The 17,339-nt window shown below is 43.9% G+C and overlaps 1 protein-coding gene across 1 annotated transcript; it reads right to left on the minus strand.

The window, feature by feature from the left end:
* Positions 1 to 2,557: 2,557 nt before the first annotated feature.
* On the minus strand, positions 2,558 to 12,704 carry GABARAPL2 (GABA type A receptor associated protein like 2). Its single transcript, XM_016130110.2, has 4 exons — positions 12,545 to 12,704; positions 12,155 to 12,210; positions 10,807 to 10,979; positions 2,558 to 3,166 (listed from the first exon to the last, which is right to left on the minus strand). The coding sequence occupies exons 1-4, from the start codon at positions 12,576 to 12,578 to the stop codon at positions 3,076 to 3,078; spliced, it is 354 nt and encodes a 117-aa protein (XP_015985596.1). The 5' UTR covers positions 12,579 to 12,704; the 3' UTR covers positions 2,558 to 3,075.
* Positions 12,705 to 17,339: the final 4,635 nt, after the last annotated feature.

Below are 17,339 nucleotides of genomic sequence, written 5' to 3' on the forward strand. Positions count from 1 at the left end.
AGCAACCATCTGAACTTTAATTTTTATAGATAGTCTTGGATTTTTCTATGTGGACTATCACTGTCTGCATATTAGTACAGTTTAGTCTTTCTAATTTTTATGCTTCTCATTTCCTTTTTCTTATTGTATTGATTTTTATGCTAGAATGTTGAGTAAAAGCTGTGATAAACTTTTTTTTTTAAACAGCTTTATTGAGATAAAATTCACATACCATAAAGTTCAGACTTCCTTCTTTAGTTCCTGTTTTTAATAGGAATGCCTCTAAAATTTTACCATATTAAGTAACCGGTTATTACAGTAGCATTTATATCTATTGACTGGTTCATATCCCTGATTTGTCATGTGACCTCTGTCATGTTTCATAAACACATCTATTTCATGGATTTGTCTATCCCAAAGTCAGTACCACACTGCCTTATTTACCATAGCTTTATGTGATTATATACATATTTGCTATACTTTTTTTATGAATTCCTTTTGTTAAGTTAAAGTTCCATCCTCTTAATTGCTAAGAGGTTTTTTTAAATGAATGGGTTTTGAGGTGTTTCAGGCGCTTTTTCTTCATCTATGAGGTGATAATATATTCTCCTTTGATAATTTTGTATATTTAATTAATAGACATAATGATGAACTATATAATCCATTCTTGGGCTAAGTTCTGCTTGGTCATGATAGTTTTAAGTATACGGCTAAATTTTATTTACTAATAGAACCTTTAAAAACCTTCACTCAGATGCTGCACTTTAAAGGCAAGACTGACGAATCCATTTTTATTAATTGATATTACAATTGGACTTTCTTCAGTTTTTATAGGTAGTTACTCTCTGTGTTTCAATAATACTTTCTACTATAGCACTTAAAACATTGCTTTCTGTTTCTTGGTGTTGGTTTACCACCAGACCGTAAGCTCCTGCAGGATGGGGTAGCTTTATTCATATTTGTGCCTCAGTGTCCAACATCGTATGAGGCACACTACACTGTAAACAAAAAATCAAACATTGCAAAATGATTTGACGCTGCCACCTATGTCTTTCCTGTTAAATCCCAAGGTTGGTGTCTCGGTTCTGCCACCTGGTAGCAGTGTGGCTGTGGGAATTACACCACCTATCTTATGAGGGGTTTTTGAAGATTAATTGTGATAATGTATGTAAATCATCTGGTACCCAGTGCGTACTCAATAAATGCTAACTATAACTTACATTTTTTAAAAAAAGAAAAACAGTTGGCTTCAGTGATACTTGCCTTTTAGATTTTCTTCTTCCCTATTCTCAGTTGCATTTGTGGGTTTGTGGTTGTGAAACAAAGCAAAACCCCTTTGGAAAGCTGTCCGTCCTCCATGTCTGGGGTTCACCAGTCCTTCCCACCAGCCCCTGCCCCATGCAGGGGGCTGTTAACTTAAGCAAAGCCAGATTCATCCCAGGGACTTCTGACAGTGTTCTCAGAAGCAGTGCTCTTCCTTGTGCTGAAGCTGCTAAGCTGGTGAGGTCGTCTTTGTTATCACATGCCTGAGAATGAAGTCAACACAGAGGCAAACAAAACAAAGAGATGGAAAGAGATTTGATGTTCTCAGTTGCTCTCTGGTTTGAGCTCTACCTGAAGCCAGTGAACCATCTCTATTTGATAGCTGAAATAAGAAATTACTTTTTTAGAGCTTGAGCCAGTTCGAGTTGGGTGTCTATCACTGCAACCAAGATTCCTTATAACACAGAACATGTTCCTTCTCATCGCCTTGCTCACTCATAGGCCAGTTTATACCTGCTTCTCATTTAAAACTATCAGCAAAGAGGCCCACAGTTCTTACTGGGTCCAGTTTAGGAAAGACCAACAAGATGCTTATGACAAGAATGTTTCTTCTGGTCCCAACTGCAAAGTTGACATCATTAAAGAGCTCTGACAGTTGCTTATATAATTTGGTAAAGATGAAGCTAAAGATCTTTTTTACTTCTCCAGTAGATATTTTGACAGTTATTTTAACTACATGTTCTTGGATCATGGAGTGATACCTCATTTCTTTATTCTAATGATCTATGTAGGGCTCTAGCCTCCAACATAATCCAGCTGAGGAAGATTTAGGAAAGTAAGCTTTTCCTCTTCGATGCATTTGTGTGCTGGCAGGCCTACGTATCTATACTAATTTTGAGATATCATGAAACCAGTGGGCCTGGAAAAATAAGTGACAGTGATATACCCACACAGTGGAGTACTGTTTGCTGTAAAAATGAGAGAAAAGGCTATGGACTGATATTATACTGTTAAGTGAAAAAAAGCAATATACATAAGTATATGTTTTGTGTAAGAAAAAGAAAATAAGGACATACATTCATATTTAATTGTACTTCCAAAAATAAAGGTTAAAAAGAAACAAGAAGCCAGTTACGAGCAGTTTCCCATAAGGCAGAGAGTTAGGGTAGTTAGAAGACGGTGGCGGGAGCTCTCAGTACCTTTTTGTAGAGCCTCGACATCTGAACCAGGTGATCACACACCAACCCTCCTAACCCGGAGCTACTTCTCTGACCCATCTAAAACATGGTGAATAAAGGACATAGTCACGTTGCGATGCCTTTATAAGAGGAAGTTTTATTGTTAATTGTTTACCTTAATAGTTTCAGAAAGAAGAACAGATTAGCTCAGTCCAACATGATTGGCAGTTGGCAAAATCTAGTGAAGCAAGTGTTCTGATTGCTAAGGATTTAATTTGGATGCTTTTAATACTTAGCCATCTAACACTTCAAACATAATCCAGGATAAATGCATCAGCTCCCTCCCTTTCACTTCAATACCCCATCTACCTCACTTCAATAAGGAAATATCTTCATTAAATAGGATTCCCAGAGGAAAAGTTCTCTGGAGAGTATAGCCATGAGGACAGTGCACAAAAAGAAAAACTCAAAATAAAACTCTGTATGATAATTTACTAGTCTAAGGAAACAAAACCTTCCAATATATTAAGAAATCAATCCAGTTACAAATGCACTAATAGGTCTATGTGAAGAGGTGCTGGTATAGTAACTGAAAACAGCTGGCTATTTACAAGATACACAAGCAGGAACGGTGCAGCTAGCCCAGCGCTGGCCCTCAGAAGCCGAAGGTGTTCTCTCCACTGTAGGCCACATACAAGAATCCATCTTCATCTTTTTCTTTATCGTAAAGTTGTCCCATAGTTAGGCTTGAAAGAGAGAAACAAACAAACATTGAGAATTGGGTTTGGTCAGAGTGTAGGTGTTGGGAGAAAGATGGCTTGAGGATAAGGAACTTGACTCCTTAAACTAGCTACTGGCTCCCAGACTCTTGGTGGCAGGTGATGAAAAGAATTTCAGATCTCAGGAAATGCTACAATCCTGTTGTAAAGAAGATAAATGCAGCCACAAAAGACTAGAATCAAATCTCCATTCTTCTGCCCCAAGACAAGGCCATCTGCACGCACCCTCACACAAAGTAAACCTTTAAGAGGCCAGCACTATCTAGCTCCTTGAGTGGGCTTGGCTGGTTAGGTTAGTCCGTTCAGAGTGCTTTCTAAATGAATGCCAAGGGCAAGGGGAAAAAAAACTAAGCAAAATTAAATACCCAACTGGCTCATCCCTGTGTGGATGGAGGACCAAAGTAAGGAGGAGTACATGGGGCTTTCTTTTCCTCAGGTTGGTTTATTGAAGATTTATAATTTGTACCTATCATGTTAGTACAAGTGGGTTCATTCTTGTGGAAGCTCCCCCAGCAAAAAGAGCTCTTTTCCTCACACGTGGTGCAAACAGCTCTCAGATTGTATCTGAGATCCAAGGAGGCCCTGCAAACCTCCTAAGAACCCTTCAGAAATAGATACTACTCAAACCAAATGTGTGGGTGGGAGTGTAAAACAGATTGCAGTAGGAAACCTAATCTAGTTCTCTGCCATGAAACCGAGCTGGACTGGCTCCAGAGTAAGACTAGTAACACCTGGAACCCTGGGCGAGCTCTGGTCACGTGACTGTACTATTAGCAATGAGCAGGAAGCAAAGACATGCGTTAAACAGTGTGACCATGCACAGTTAGGTCAGCTGGAACCAGCAGTAAGGCAGTGGTGTGAAGGCCAGCTCAAGACAATAGAGGTCACTAGCCTAAGGACAGGTCACAATATATGCCTACACGCAAGACCTGATAAAACAAGGGCCACTGGGGTAGAATAAAGAAGGGTCCAGGGCCTCAGGCTGGTGAACTAATGACTGCCCCACCACTGCCGTGTCCTTGGTAGGCTGAGACCTCCATGTGAACAGGGACACACGACATTTATAAAGGGGAGGTTTTTCCTTTCCTAGTCTTCCTGCCCATTTTCAAGCTCAGCCCATTTGGCTGTGTGGGTAGAGGAGAATTATTAAGTAACAGTGTGGGGGCAGATGAGTACGAATACAAAATGGCCTGTCATCAGCATCTTGTACAACAAAACAGTGTTCCCTGTGAGGCTCTCTTAACCTGAAATTTATAAAATGAGGACTCCCTGGAAGAGCACTGTCCACTACAACGTTCCGCTGATAGAAATGTCCTATACTTTTGCTGTCCAATACAGTAGCCACTAGCTATATTCAGCACCTGAAATGTGGCCCATCCGAACTGGGATGTGCTCTAAGTGTAAGACACAAGATTTGAAAGGCTTAGTATGAAAAAAATACATGTTGAAATGATGATATTTTGGATATACAGGATAATATATTATTAAAATTAATTTCACCCATTTCTTTTTCTTTCTTAATGTGTCTACTAGAAAATTTAAAATTACAAATGTGACTCACATGCTATTTCTATTGACAGCACTGCCCTGGAACATGTGAGGATTTGGGGAGCAGTGGGTAGGAGGAGGAACCCCTGCTCATGAGCCCACCTGGAGTGGTGGGTCTGGCTCAACCTCAGCTGCACATAAAAAACAATGGGGAGCTTTAAAAACATGTCCATGCACAAGCTGCGCCCCAGACCAATTAAGTCAGAATCTCTGGAGGTAGGACCCAGGCATCAGCACATCGGTATGTTTTAAAATTATGTTTTAAAATTCCGAAGATGCTTCCATGTGCAGCCACGCTGAGAACCAGTCCCCCTGCCAGAGGAAGGCACTTTTTTTTTGAGATGCTTATCTTTAAGAGTCATGTGACCAATCAGGAAGTAGAGCAACACTCCAGAAGTTGAGTGAGGAACCAGCAACTAGCAAAGAGCTTAAACAAGTAGCTGAGTCTCTCAAGACTTTTACCCTGGTGGTTCAGAATGCCTCCAAGGAGCCCTGCCTTTCTCTGAGAATCCTCAGAATGAGGCTGCGGGGAAACAGCTACAGCTGTTGCCACAACTCCCTTGCCCCACGTGGTCCAGTCCAAGTGTCCAGGGTGACCTTGATGAAACCTATCTTGTCATCTCCCCACTACCATTACCCAAGAGGTTTAGATGCAGAAGAGGCAGACACTGTGTACGATTCAGAGGCAGCCTCTCCTTGGTGCCTCTGTCACATTTGCTTCCATCTGACAAAGTTCTGCTCTTGCTCATTTCCTCGCAAGTTAAAAGCACTAGTGCAATGACCCCAAGTCCCACTGAATCAGAAATACCTGAGGAGCTTTATAAATACCGGCGTCCCATCCCAGACTCTGAACAATGACCGCTGGAACCACTACCATCTAAGGCACATTTTTTTTTGGGGGGGGGGGGGTGCTTAACTATGTGGGTTTCTATCTTTAGATTCCACTGTCTCTTAAGCAAAACTTGGGTTTATAAATTTGTTTAACCAGTGCCCTAGAGAGGCTGATTGGAAAAATCTCAATAGTAAATACTTATGTGCCAAGAAACGTTCTAAGTGCGTTACATATAACTCTTTAACCTCACAACGATCTTATGAGGCAGGTACTATCACAATCCATAGTTAACAGATGAAAAAAACTGAGGCAGAGAGCTTCAATAAGACCCCAGGTCACAAAGCCAGGAGACATTCTTACAACCAAGCTCTGTTGCCTCCCAGTGCACACACAGCCAGGTCTGTTCTGACGACCTTAATGTTGGCATCCCTGTACCATCTACAGAGATCTCCTTTAGCACAGAGCTGCTCACACATACAGACGTGCTCACAAGATCACCAGGTCAGGGGGGGCCTGGGGCTCCACATCTCTAACATGTTCCGAGGTAAGGCCACTGCATCACACACCGAGCAGCCAGGTCTTAGCGCTCTCTCCTTCAGACCCTGTCTGTAATTTGACGACGAGATGGCTGTGCCTGATGACTAAGAGTCTTCTCACTCTTCTCCTTTTCTCTGTCACACTGCCTTGTGTGGAAACTTTATTCAGCTGGCAGTAGCACTGTGTCCTTTATACTCGGGGTCCCCCCTGGGCAGGAACATGAAAACTGACAATGCTCAACGCGAGGAGCTAAACGCTTCATTCAGCAGCCCGTAACTGAACGCGCGAGTCTGAGGCTTCCCTGGGCGCCATGAAAGCAGACTGCCGCCTCTGGACAGCAGGATTTGATAACAGCACTCACACGTGGAAAAACCTGGCCTGCTGCCAAAAGGAGCTGGGCCACAAAAACATTTTTTTAAAAAACGCGTTTTTTTGTCTTATTAAAAGAACAGTCAAGTTGGAGCACAGGAATGCAAAACATGACCCTCGTCAGCGGGCAGTCGATAGCAGAAGGCTGGTGTGTCAGTGTGAGACAAGTTCTACAAGCCCCTAAGAAGATGACCTTCCTTCTCAGGTTCGCAGAAGGCTGAGCCACGTCGCACTGGGCACTGCTGAAACGCCTGAGGATCCTAAGGCACAGGCCGACTGGACGTGTCTGTGGGGCTAAGCTGCATGGGCTTGCTGGATGGCCTGACAACTTGCACGCAGCACTGAACTCCAAGCTTGGTGCCTGTTAGCAAAAGACGCGCAGAGATGGACTCCAGTCCCTAATACTAATGCACGCCATGGTGGCATCATTCATGAGGGTGCTGCTGAGGATGAGGGGTACTGCCACCTTCTAAGCCCTGAGTCTGACAAGGAAAGAAATGGGAAAAGCCAATGGCTGATTCAAGCCATGGAGTCAATCTTAGGTGTGGGGGACCCTGAAATACAGTGGAATGAACCTAAATTGCCCCGTAAACCCTGGCTCCACCCCTCCATTTAGGGTCACAAATCAGACAAGCTAACCAATAGCCTTTCAGAAGGATCCACATCCAGGAATGACTATGCTGCTGAGGGAAAATATCAGTTTTAAGCTACTCGACAGCCTACGAATCGTGGGAGGCTGACCTAGGCTGTGTGGATGCCCATTCCCTGCAGAACCTCCCCTTGTCCCCCAACCAAGGTCAGATCATGGAGGCTGTGGGATCCAGCCCGACTCATGAAGTGCCTGGACTGATAGGCACACCTGGACTAAAAGCGCACCTGGCTACCCATCTGCTTTGAAGCAAATGTGCTTCCACTGGACCTGGATTTATCCTTTTCCAGCAGGGTAAGGATAGGTGAGATGAAGAAGGAGGACGATGGCCACTGCTGTGGATCCGAGGAAGGCAATGACCTCAAAGTGAAAGTTAATATGACCCCGAAGACTCCCCGAAATTCTAAAAAAATAAAAAGTAACTACTGCCTCTTCCTTTTATCAGGTTTTTCTGATATAAATAAACCCTATTCAAATGCTGAAATAAACCCTGTTCTAGAAGAGGTGTTCACCCAGAATGATCCAAAGTGCTTGACTGAAGCACATTTTGACTATAAGACATCACAGCTTCCTTTTACTTAGTACCTCTTTAAGATCCAGAAGCAACTAAACACCATAATCTTAAAGGGCACAGGTTTTCTAATGCAACATTCACAAATTATCGCACCTTAAGAGGTATTTAATATTATACTTCTATTTCTATTTTTAACAGGAGATTCACAAGATTCTTGTCTGTGTTCTAAACAAAGACCAAAAGGTGGGCGGGCACCACTGCCAGGTCTGGGAAACTCGTACGCCGATGTGCTTTCTCAAGTCCTGTCTGCACCAACCCAGTTTCCCTTTCATTTTTGGCCTGATTCTGGATGCGAGCACCTAAGCAAAGAATTCAACTTTCCAGTGCTGAATACACAAAGACAGTGAAGAGTCCCCCTTTTTAAAAAAATAGAACTCAGAAAGAATTTAGGAAGTAAAACTTTTAGAGACTTGCCTCTGTCTCTATTTCTAGAATCAACATTTAATACTAAGTACTCTAAACAATAATCCCAGCATTCTACAAGGTGATGGCCTGTGTTCCAGAACACTCTCCCAAAGTTCCTCTCCAAGGCAGGTATAACAGAAGTCACTTCCCTTCTGCCTCAGGCAGAAGGACTCTGTTCAGACCTGTCTGTTACAGGATGGGGGAGAGCTCCTGGAGGCTTTCTTTCTCAACTGCTTCCTTCCCTGGTCCCTGTTGTCCCTGGTCCTTGTCCCCGTCCCCCCCTTTCCTGCCCACCCCCGCTCCCCGCCTGCCTCCCCGTGGTGAAGGCTGCAAGAGCAAGCTAAAGGTTAAAGGTGGCCCCAGGCTTCCCTAAGGAGTCTGGAGAGAGCTGAGGAAAAAGCTGCTCCACTGCCTTGGGAAGGAAATGGAGAAGCTGAGTCACACACTAGCTTCAGGAAGGAGACCCTGTGCCAATTTTGTTTGTGCTATCAGGTGATTATCATTTGCATAAAGCCTCAATGATGTCGCATGCCTCTTTTGTTTAGTGACTCTAAAATCCTGCCTTTGAATCATTAGTATAAATCTGCTTTAGGCAGATTCTCACCAGGTTGGAAAGGCAAATGAGACTGGAGAAAAAATGGCCCTGAAGCAGCCTCTGTGGCCAAGAATCAATTTCATTTCTAATTCTATTTATATCTCAGGGATAATGGAGGAAGGCGGTAGTTGCTAAAATCTACAGCTATTTTAATTGCTAGATTAACAGGGAGCCATCAAAGTAATTTTAATGTCTCCAAAAGCCTACGTCATTTTCCTTCAAGAATTATCTGAGAATCAAAATCGAAAGAAACTCAATGCCATAGGTCCTAGTCACCTACTTCCTCCACCTAAGAAGCCACACAGAGACACCAAGGCTCTGCAGAAGTGAAGTGACAAGAAGATTTACCTCCCCTACCACCTTAAGGGAAGCCCAGTGACCACTTGTGCAGGGCTTTCTCCCCTAATGAAGAGGGCACCGAGCGCCACACTGCCCACAGGCCTAAGGAGGAAGGTTTGACTGGCTCAGTTCTGGAATGTTGAGATCATCACGGCAACACCACAGCTTCCTGAGTAAGCTCTAGCAAACCAATGGCACCCACCAGGCAGGTAACCTCACAGGGTGACCTGATTATAAATCCTTAACTAGGCAGGTCAACGTGGGTAGCAGCGCCCCAGGCATATAACTTTTCTAATAAAAGGTTTATTTTTGACTTAAGCAAGCCCTGTCCATTATTCTTGTGCATCCAGGTTCACACCTTGGAGGTAAGCGTAACCTCCCTTAAGAGAGCACAAAATCTTGTTAACTGTCCTGTGATCCAATCTCCACCTTGCTTTCTCCCACCTTCATGTAATCTTCCTTATGTTCCTTCCTTAATTTCAAATGCATAAAAGAAACTGCAAAACTACTCTCCAGAGCACTTGAGATCTTACTTCCTAGCACTTGTGTCACAAGTTTTGGCTCAAATACTTATATAAATTCTCTATGCGTTCGGACATTTCTAATGTTGACAGGCCTTAGGGAAGAGCCTTCCATTTCTCCTATCTGGCTTCTCTGCCAAACACCAGGAAGTATTGGTGGTAGAGGTTGGGAAAGAGTATACTGGACCAAAAAATTGCTTTTCTGCCTTTTGGTCTTTCAGACCAAAAAAGAGCTTTCTACCTTTTGTAGGGAAAGATACTAAAATTTGGCTTAGGCCACTTCTGGAGCTTTCGAGGATTTTCAAAAGGAATATACTTTGGCCACATTGGGGTAGTTCCCAGGGCTTCTGAAAGCCTTAGCTTTTAGATGTACTACTTTTGGGGGGTAGCAGATGAAACTTAGTCTGGGTTCTAAAGACGAGATGCAGCCAAGAACTAACCCTCAGGGAAGAGGGAACCAGCATCTGGCTCAGGGCCTAGGAGTATTCGATCAGGAACAGGAAAGGAATGACTAGGGATTTAGACTGAGCCAGTCCATTTTCCTCTTCCACAAGGGACTAGAGCTGGGTTGTCAACCATACAGAAGAAGGGAATTGTAATGCCCTGCCTAGAGTCAGGCCCAAGTTATTGCAAAGATTACTTCCAGGCAGCACAACAGCTAGAGCAAGGGGGCAGTTGCTCCAACAGTCAGAACAGGTGGTACCAAGGGAGGGCTAAGTCCGTAGAGAGACCTCAGAGCCCTTTGCTAGACAGCAGCCATTTTAGCTTATTAAAGATCAGGCAGCTACAGACTCTTACAGTAGCACAGAGTTGAATGAGTTAGGAGAGCAAGCAAGCAAGGTGATTAACTGAAGCTGAGCCTCAGCAAGGCCCACAAGCTTCTGGTGGAGAATGACAGGACTTATTTCATGGATCATTTGGAGAAAACCATTTCAGGCTTCAGTTCTACTGATGGCTTATGCTTAAGTGAGTCCTCAACTCTTTTTAAAGGATTCTTGGGGGTCTGAAGCTGTATTTCACTTTTTTTTTTTTTTTTTTTAACAGTCCAGGCCTGGTTCTATTTTCTTAACCTAAAGCACATTTCCATATATTGCAGCCCTTATTTCCCTTAAGCTTCTGATATCAGGAAACAAAAAGTCCAGATTTTCAGTTAGGACCTCCAAGAGTTTTTAGATTCCCAAAGTTTTCAGTTCTGTAAGCAGCCAAGCAGATGGCCGATACCAGTAAACATCTCTCACCTGGACTGTGGGACTGTCTTATCCACAAACAGGAAGATTGCTTTTTCAGAAGGAAGCTGGATCCTTTTCCTGATGATCCACATGAACTGAGCCACAGTGATGTCAGATGGAACAAGATACTTCCGTTTGTCAATGTCAACAATCTGAGAGCCTGAGACCTTTTCCACAATCACCTGGGAAAGCAAAGAGAGGTCAGGACTGGATTTCTATTGTGAGCCTCTAGTCCTGCATTGTCAGGGAGCTGATAAGCAGTGTGTGGCCAAGGAGGTGGGTGGGAAACTAAATAACATGGAAAAAAAAAATGTCCCTGACTTAAACCACACACTCTGGCGGTTAAGAACTGATATATAAATGTGTTACAGGGAAATGGTAAGTGCTTTTCTGTGGTCAATTATTGTATTTCTCATCCCCAATCTCAGCATGCATAAGAGAAACATGGCCCTTACTACAAAGATTTTCAACATTTTATCTGGGCAGACCTGAGAATATCTAGTGAGGGTTTCGTCACCACCTGCTGTCCCAGGACCCCAGAATGGATCTACCCTCACACTACAAGGGAATTACGATCCCAAAAAACTGGAAACAAGAATGTAGGGACTAAGGGGAATGATTTGGCAATCCCAGCCAGCCAAGAACCAAGCTCTTCATTTGGCCTGTTGCTTCTCTCTGAACTAGGTTTTGAATTTGTCCCTCCTGTTCCCTCTCCAAAGAAACTATTCACAAGCAATAAGCTACAATAACAGGCCTAGCTTCCCTTTAAAAATCAATAAAGATTACAGAAGCCATCTTCCCTACCATGGAAGAAATACAGGATAGTATTTATTATCGATTACAGAGAAACCAATGGAGAAGGGGTTTTCAGCGGCTTCTCAGGCCTTTTTGGTCAGGAAAGGATAACAGTGAGGGTGAGGAAAGGGTGCTAAAAGTCAGGTAAAAATGAAGGCTCAAAGTTAAACATGAGACTGTCCTGAGCCTAAAGTACCACTTCCAAGATCAAAGTGACAGTCTCCCTCCACCACCATTCCCCAAAGTGGCAGTGACCTGTTGCCCTGTCCTAGAACATCGTTTCTTACATAATTAGCGAGGGAGCCCAGAGGCTGCAGAACGCTGTCTGGCCTAGATCGGGAGATTCAGCACTGAGACACCCGGAACAGCACCAGTTCGAGCCCCTCACTCCAAAGCCCGGGGAAGTCCCCTAGCCCAACTTGGCCCGTTTGCTACTATAGCCTACTATAGCCGGGGCTGGAATCTCAACCTGTCAACTGCTGAATGGCCTAAGGCCCTATCTCGGGTCCCAGACGACAGGGGTGTCGGCGAGATGAAGGGGCGGGGCGGGGAGTCCACTCACCGGAACCCGGTCGGGATATTTCGCTCGGATCTTCGCGGATTCCACGCATCTGTGTTCTGCGGGAGAAACACAGCGGGCTGACGGTCACACCTGCCCGCCGGCCGGCCGGTCCCCGGACCCCCGACCCTCCTCCCCCCACGATCTACGCACGCCCCGGGCCCTCGTTCTGGCGTCCCGGCGGCCTCTGTCCTCCTTTCCCTGACTCCCCACAGGGCCTGCCGAAGGCGGCACGACGGTCCGTGGGCAGCAGCCCGGGAGACCAGAACCTCGGCCACCCGAGTCCAAAGCACGGCATCCGCCCGGCTCGGCCCAACCCAGGGCGGCCCAAGTGGGGGAGGGGCCCACCCGCCGCGCCGGTCCCCACGGCCCCGCCAGTAGCCGAGCGCTTACCCAGCGAGTGGTCCTCCTTAAACATCCACTTCATGGCGGCGGCAGGGAAAGGACGCAGCCGGCCCTCGGAGCCGCGGAACTCAGAGCACCAACCAAAACAACAACGACAGCGACGGCAGCGGCGGTGGTGACTACACGACAGGCGGGACTTCCGGCTCCTGGAGCCTAGCAACCGGCCAGGGGCGTGGCTTCCGGCGCCGCTCGCCGGGACGCCGCGCCAAGGGGCGGGGCGCACGCAAAGGGGCGGGGCAGCAGAGGGGTTGCGAGTGGCTTCGATGTGAGAGGAGTCAATGACGTTGGCGACAGAAGCATAAGTGAGGGATATTGGCGACTGGAGAGAGAATTTCGGGAACTGGTGACAGGAGTAGAGTCTCAGTGAACGTTGGTTATGGGAAGGGGACTTTGAGAATCTGACTGATAGGATAGGGCTCTTACAAAGACCTGTTCATGAGGGTAATTTGACTGGGGCGTTGGTGACAAGAGATTTTGGAGGTATGAATGACAGAAGAGGGATCTTGTGCTTAGTAATGGCGGGGCGTTGACAGTTTGGAGTGTATAGTTTAGAGTGGTAACAGTTTGGGGGCTCCAAACGGGAAGTGTGACTAATTTCAGGGGACTGTGTGAGGAGGTGTACCGATGACAACCGGGGGGTTCGGTGTTAATGGCAGCCATGACAGTTGCTTTGGGCCTAGAAATCGAATTTAAACAAATCCAATTTCCTTCCTTTATTCATGAATAAATATCAAGTAAACATTTAATGTTAAGAAAAGGTATCACAAAGATGCATCTGAGGACTGAAACATCTCACTAAGCACAGAGACCCCTTAACCTTAACTGGCAGGGAAGTTAGAAGTGACTACTAGACTTGGAGAATTCCCTGAGAGCTGGTCATGTCATGGGCTTCTTTGGCAGTTAGTATGGAGTTCAACAATCACAGCCTAGGCTCTGTGTGTCACCTGCCTGGGCCTTCAGGTTCCCCAGTGATGTCATTCCTTTCTTCCTAACAGAGTCATCAGGGCAGTTTGCTCTGGGTCATCATCTGTTTTTGAGCTGGTGAATATGTAGCAAGACTATTTACTTAATTGGGCACATGACCCTTGCCCTGTGCCTGTGATTCTGATGCATCTGAATGGCTTGTATGTTTGAATATGTCATTTATCATTTCCTATAGTCAAAATTCCTGATGGATGCTGCGGAATCTAGTTTCATTCTAAAAGTATTTTTGTTATTTTAAGATTGTATATTTGAGCAACCAAAATAGTTTTTGTTTGCTTGCTTGTTTCTAATGTAGTGAAAAATCATTTGAATTTCACACTCAGAAATTACTGTCGTTATATATAGGAACACTGTTCTCAGTGCTGGGGAAAAGAGTTGAACGGAACAGACAACACCTCCGCTCTCATGGAGTTTACATTCTAGTGGAACAAGACAAAAAAATATGTCAAGTAATGATAGGTCCTGTTTAGAAAAATAAAGCAGACTGATGACTAGAGAGTGATGGTGGAATAAAACACTAATTAGATAAAGTAGCTGGCATATTCTAGGAAGAAGAAGGAACCCCATATAACTGGAACTGAATAAACAAGGGGGAGTGTGTTAGGAGACTAGATCAAAGAAATCTAGAACAAAACTATGTTGGTTTTGAACTTCATGTTAAGCAGTGGTGTGACATAACTTTTTAAGCGATCAGGCTAGCTTCTGTAGAGACAGTAGAATACAGGGAGTAAAGGATGAAAGCAAGGGGAACAGTTAAGAGGCTATTGTGATGATCCAGGCGAAAGATGATGTTGGCTGAAATCAAGATGGTGTCTGGAGGTGGTGGAAAGCAGTTGTAGTCTAGATATATTTTGAAGGTAGAGCTGACAAAATTTGCTGATAGATCGGGTAAGAGGTGTGAGGGACAAGTGAAGGTTTTTGTAAGGATGGAATTGCCATGTACTGAAATAGAGTGGATCCAGCTTGGGGTGAGAATCAAGAGTTTGATTTTGGATATATTAAGTATGAGATGCCCAAGAGACATATCCAAGTGAAGATGTACGATAGGTCCAGGGATCTATGAGTCTCAGATTCAGATGTGAAGTATTTAAAGCTATTGAACTGGATGAGATCAGCTAGAGAGTGGCAGGAAAAAAAATGATTTTGCAGATAAAATTAAACACTGAGGAATAAAGATAGTTATTCACCCTCTGATAGTCAGTAAATCAGTGGAGGAGTTAGAAATTGGTCTGAAACTCCTGCTTTCAGAGCAAGTCACTGTGTCCTAGTCCAAGGCATGCATACACTACCATGCATATGGAAGAGCTTAGTACAGTCTCAGGGGAAAGAACTACCACCCACCAACCCACAGGCACGATGACACCCGATCATCTCAACGATGTACCACATGTCTTTCTGTCTTCTATTTTTACCTACTTTCTTGATGTCTCTCTTTCCAGTTCACTATTCTAATTGGCTTCTCTGATCTGCCTTGACAATATACACCACCTTCTCTATCTATTGGGTCATTATATTTAGCTTATCGAATGTTGTAAGGACATTGGATGTCTTCCTTGTGGGGGTGGTTAGTTGAAGAAGTGAGTCAGAAGGAGAAATAGGATAACAAATATAGCAATCACATATTAACAGACCCATAAAATATGTGGAATTTCAAATGTTGGAGAGGTGTTTGAACATAGATACTAAGGGATGGCTAGGGCAATGGGGCAAACACAAAGCCAAGGGAGGCTTATCAAGAAACATTAATAGGAAATGTGAATTTTATGTTTTGGAGAAAAAGGTACATTTTTCAGAGGATAAATTTTCCTTAATGGACAGAAACAAAGGTTCAGTAATATAGATGAATGACAAGGTGAAGGAAATGTTGGAAAACTTTGAAGCAAACATTCGGGAGTTCTAAACTGATTCGAAAGGCCCTGAATGAGAGCTTCTAGAAAGAACTAGAACATGATTAATATGTGTAGTTTTAAGACAATGACTCTGTCCTTGGAGGTAACTTGTATGAAACATGAGAAAATTATGGATATGGAAACCGAGAAGCCAGTTCTCAGTCATGACTGTGTGAAAATGACACAATATACAGAGATCTTTAGCATTTTTAAAAAATACAGTGGTGAGGGAGGGAGGAGGTAGACAGGGGTAAAAGGGGTCAAATATGTGGTGACGAAAGGCTAACTATGGACAGTGAACACATGATGCAACTTACTGGATTTTGTTGATCGATATCATTCCAATGATTTTTCATAATAAAAAAATCTCATGTTCTCTTTTAAAGAATTGAAATAAAACCACAAAGACTAGCTTCCTCAAATCATGGAAGCAAAGAATAAATATTGGTATCTGTTATTATTAAATACTTTTGCAAAGCTCATGGCATCTCAGATGCTAATCGAACACCTAAATTCTTAACAATTGTCTTTCTCTGTTTCAACAATAACTAAGCTGACACCAGCTACGGTACGTGTTACCTTCTGCTGAAAGAAGAAGTTTTGGAGGCAAACACCTCCTTCCTTAGAGCAGAGCCTCCCCCAGGAGGTGACATGAGGACTGTGTATTCTAGAATCTTTATTTTAATGGTTATTTAAATAAAGTCATGCACTTAAAGCATAAATACAATGTAATATCAGAATCATAAGATTTAAGAAATATAGTTGTTATATTTAAGAATTGTGTTGCCACCCAGAAAAACTTTAAAGTAAGAATGAGTAGTATTGGACCAGACATGTCAAAAGCATCTTATGGCTGATGACATTAATCGTCATCTTGGACTGTGGTGAGGACCCTGGATAGTTTTCTCATACGAGCGGCTCTATGTCTGTGTTGTTAGGATTTTGGCTATTCTCTTCACCTAAAAGCCACTTCTAGGTTGCCTTCAAAATAAGGGCGTCAACTACTGGATTTCGCTCCTCATACTGTCTTGGCACTGCAGCGTGATCATTCAGGGCCTTTTGATGAAGAATTTGGATGTGAACCATGGTTTTTAAAAAAAGAAAAAATCTGACATCTTCAAAATACTGGTTTAGGGTGGGGCGGGGTGGGGGAAGCATTCAACTAAGTGAAAAGCCAGTGTTATCTTTGGGAAGAACCATTGCTTCCCCTAAAACCGATAGCCAACCTTGTACCCAATACAGGTGATAAAGTATAGCAGAGAGAGAGCTGCGTAGTAACTATCCTTTATCCAACGAATAACCGGGAGATTTCTGTCCTGTCTCCGTGTCTGGGTCATTATATTTAGCTTATTGAATGGTTATAAGGACATTGGATGCTTTCCTTGTGGGGGTGGTTAGTCGAAGAAGTGAGTCAGGAGGAGAAATCGGATAACAAATATAAGCAATTACACATTAACAGACCCATAAAAATGCAGAATAAATTTCGAATGTTGGAGAAGTGTGTAACATGTGTTCTCCTATGGATTATAGTGAAAGCAACAGAAAATTTGGAAACACAAGAACTTAGGTTTGGTCTTAGCTCAGGACCAGTCCAAGACCACGGACACATTTATTTTGTGGTTTTCCTCCAATGTAGGGTGTGCTGGGACTGGTTGGACTTAATAACACATAAGTAGGTATTTAATTTAGTCGACTTTTAAAAAAATATTATTTTACACAAATGTTAACACGGGAGACAGCTACGATTTTGGTGCACAGCAACACTACTTACACTCAGCCTTTGGGAAAATGCACGTAAAGTGTAAAGCGAGGTCGACCGCCCCAGCGGGCACCGCCCCCATTAACCCCGCCCCACCAAGGCCCCGCGTCCTTGCTATTGGTTCCTGTCCGTGAGCCGGCGGTTGCCGTGG

Source organism: Rousettus aegyptiacus, unplaced genomic scaffold (genome assembly GCF_014176215.1).
Source record: "Rousettus aegyptiacus isolate mRouAeg1 unplaced genomic scaffold, mRouAeg1.p scaffold_m13_p_14, whole genome shotgun sequence".
Lineage (NCBI taxonomy): Eukaryota > Metazoa > Chordata > Mammalia > Chiroptera > Pteropodidae > Rousettus > Rousettus aegyptiacus.

Coding starts and splice junctions, on each gene's coding strand:
- GABARAPL2 (XM_016130110.2), bottom strand. CDS start 12,578: ATGAAGTGGATGTTTAAGGAGGACCACTCGCTGG. Junction 10,980..12,154: donor AATATCCCGACCGGGTTCCG/GTGAGTGGACTC, acceptor TTGCTTTCCCAG/GTGATTGTGGAAAAGGTCTC. Junction 3,167..10,806: donor AAGACAGTCCCACAGTCCAG/GTGAGAGATGTT, acceptor CTCTCTTTCAAG/CCTAACTATGGGACAACTTT.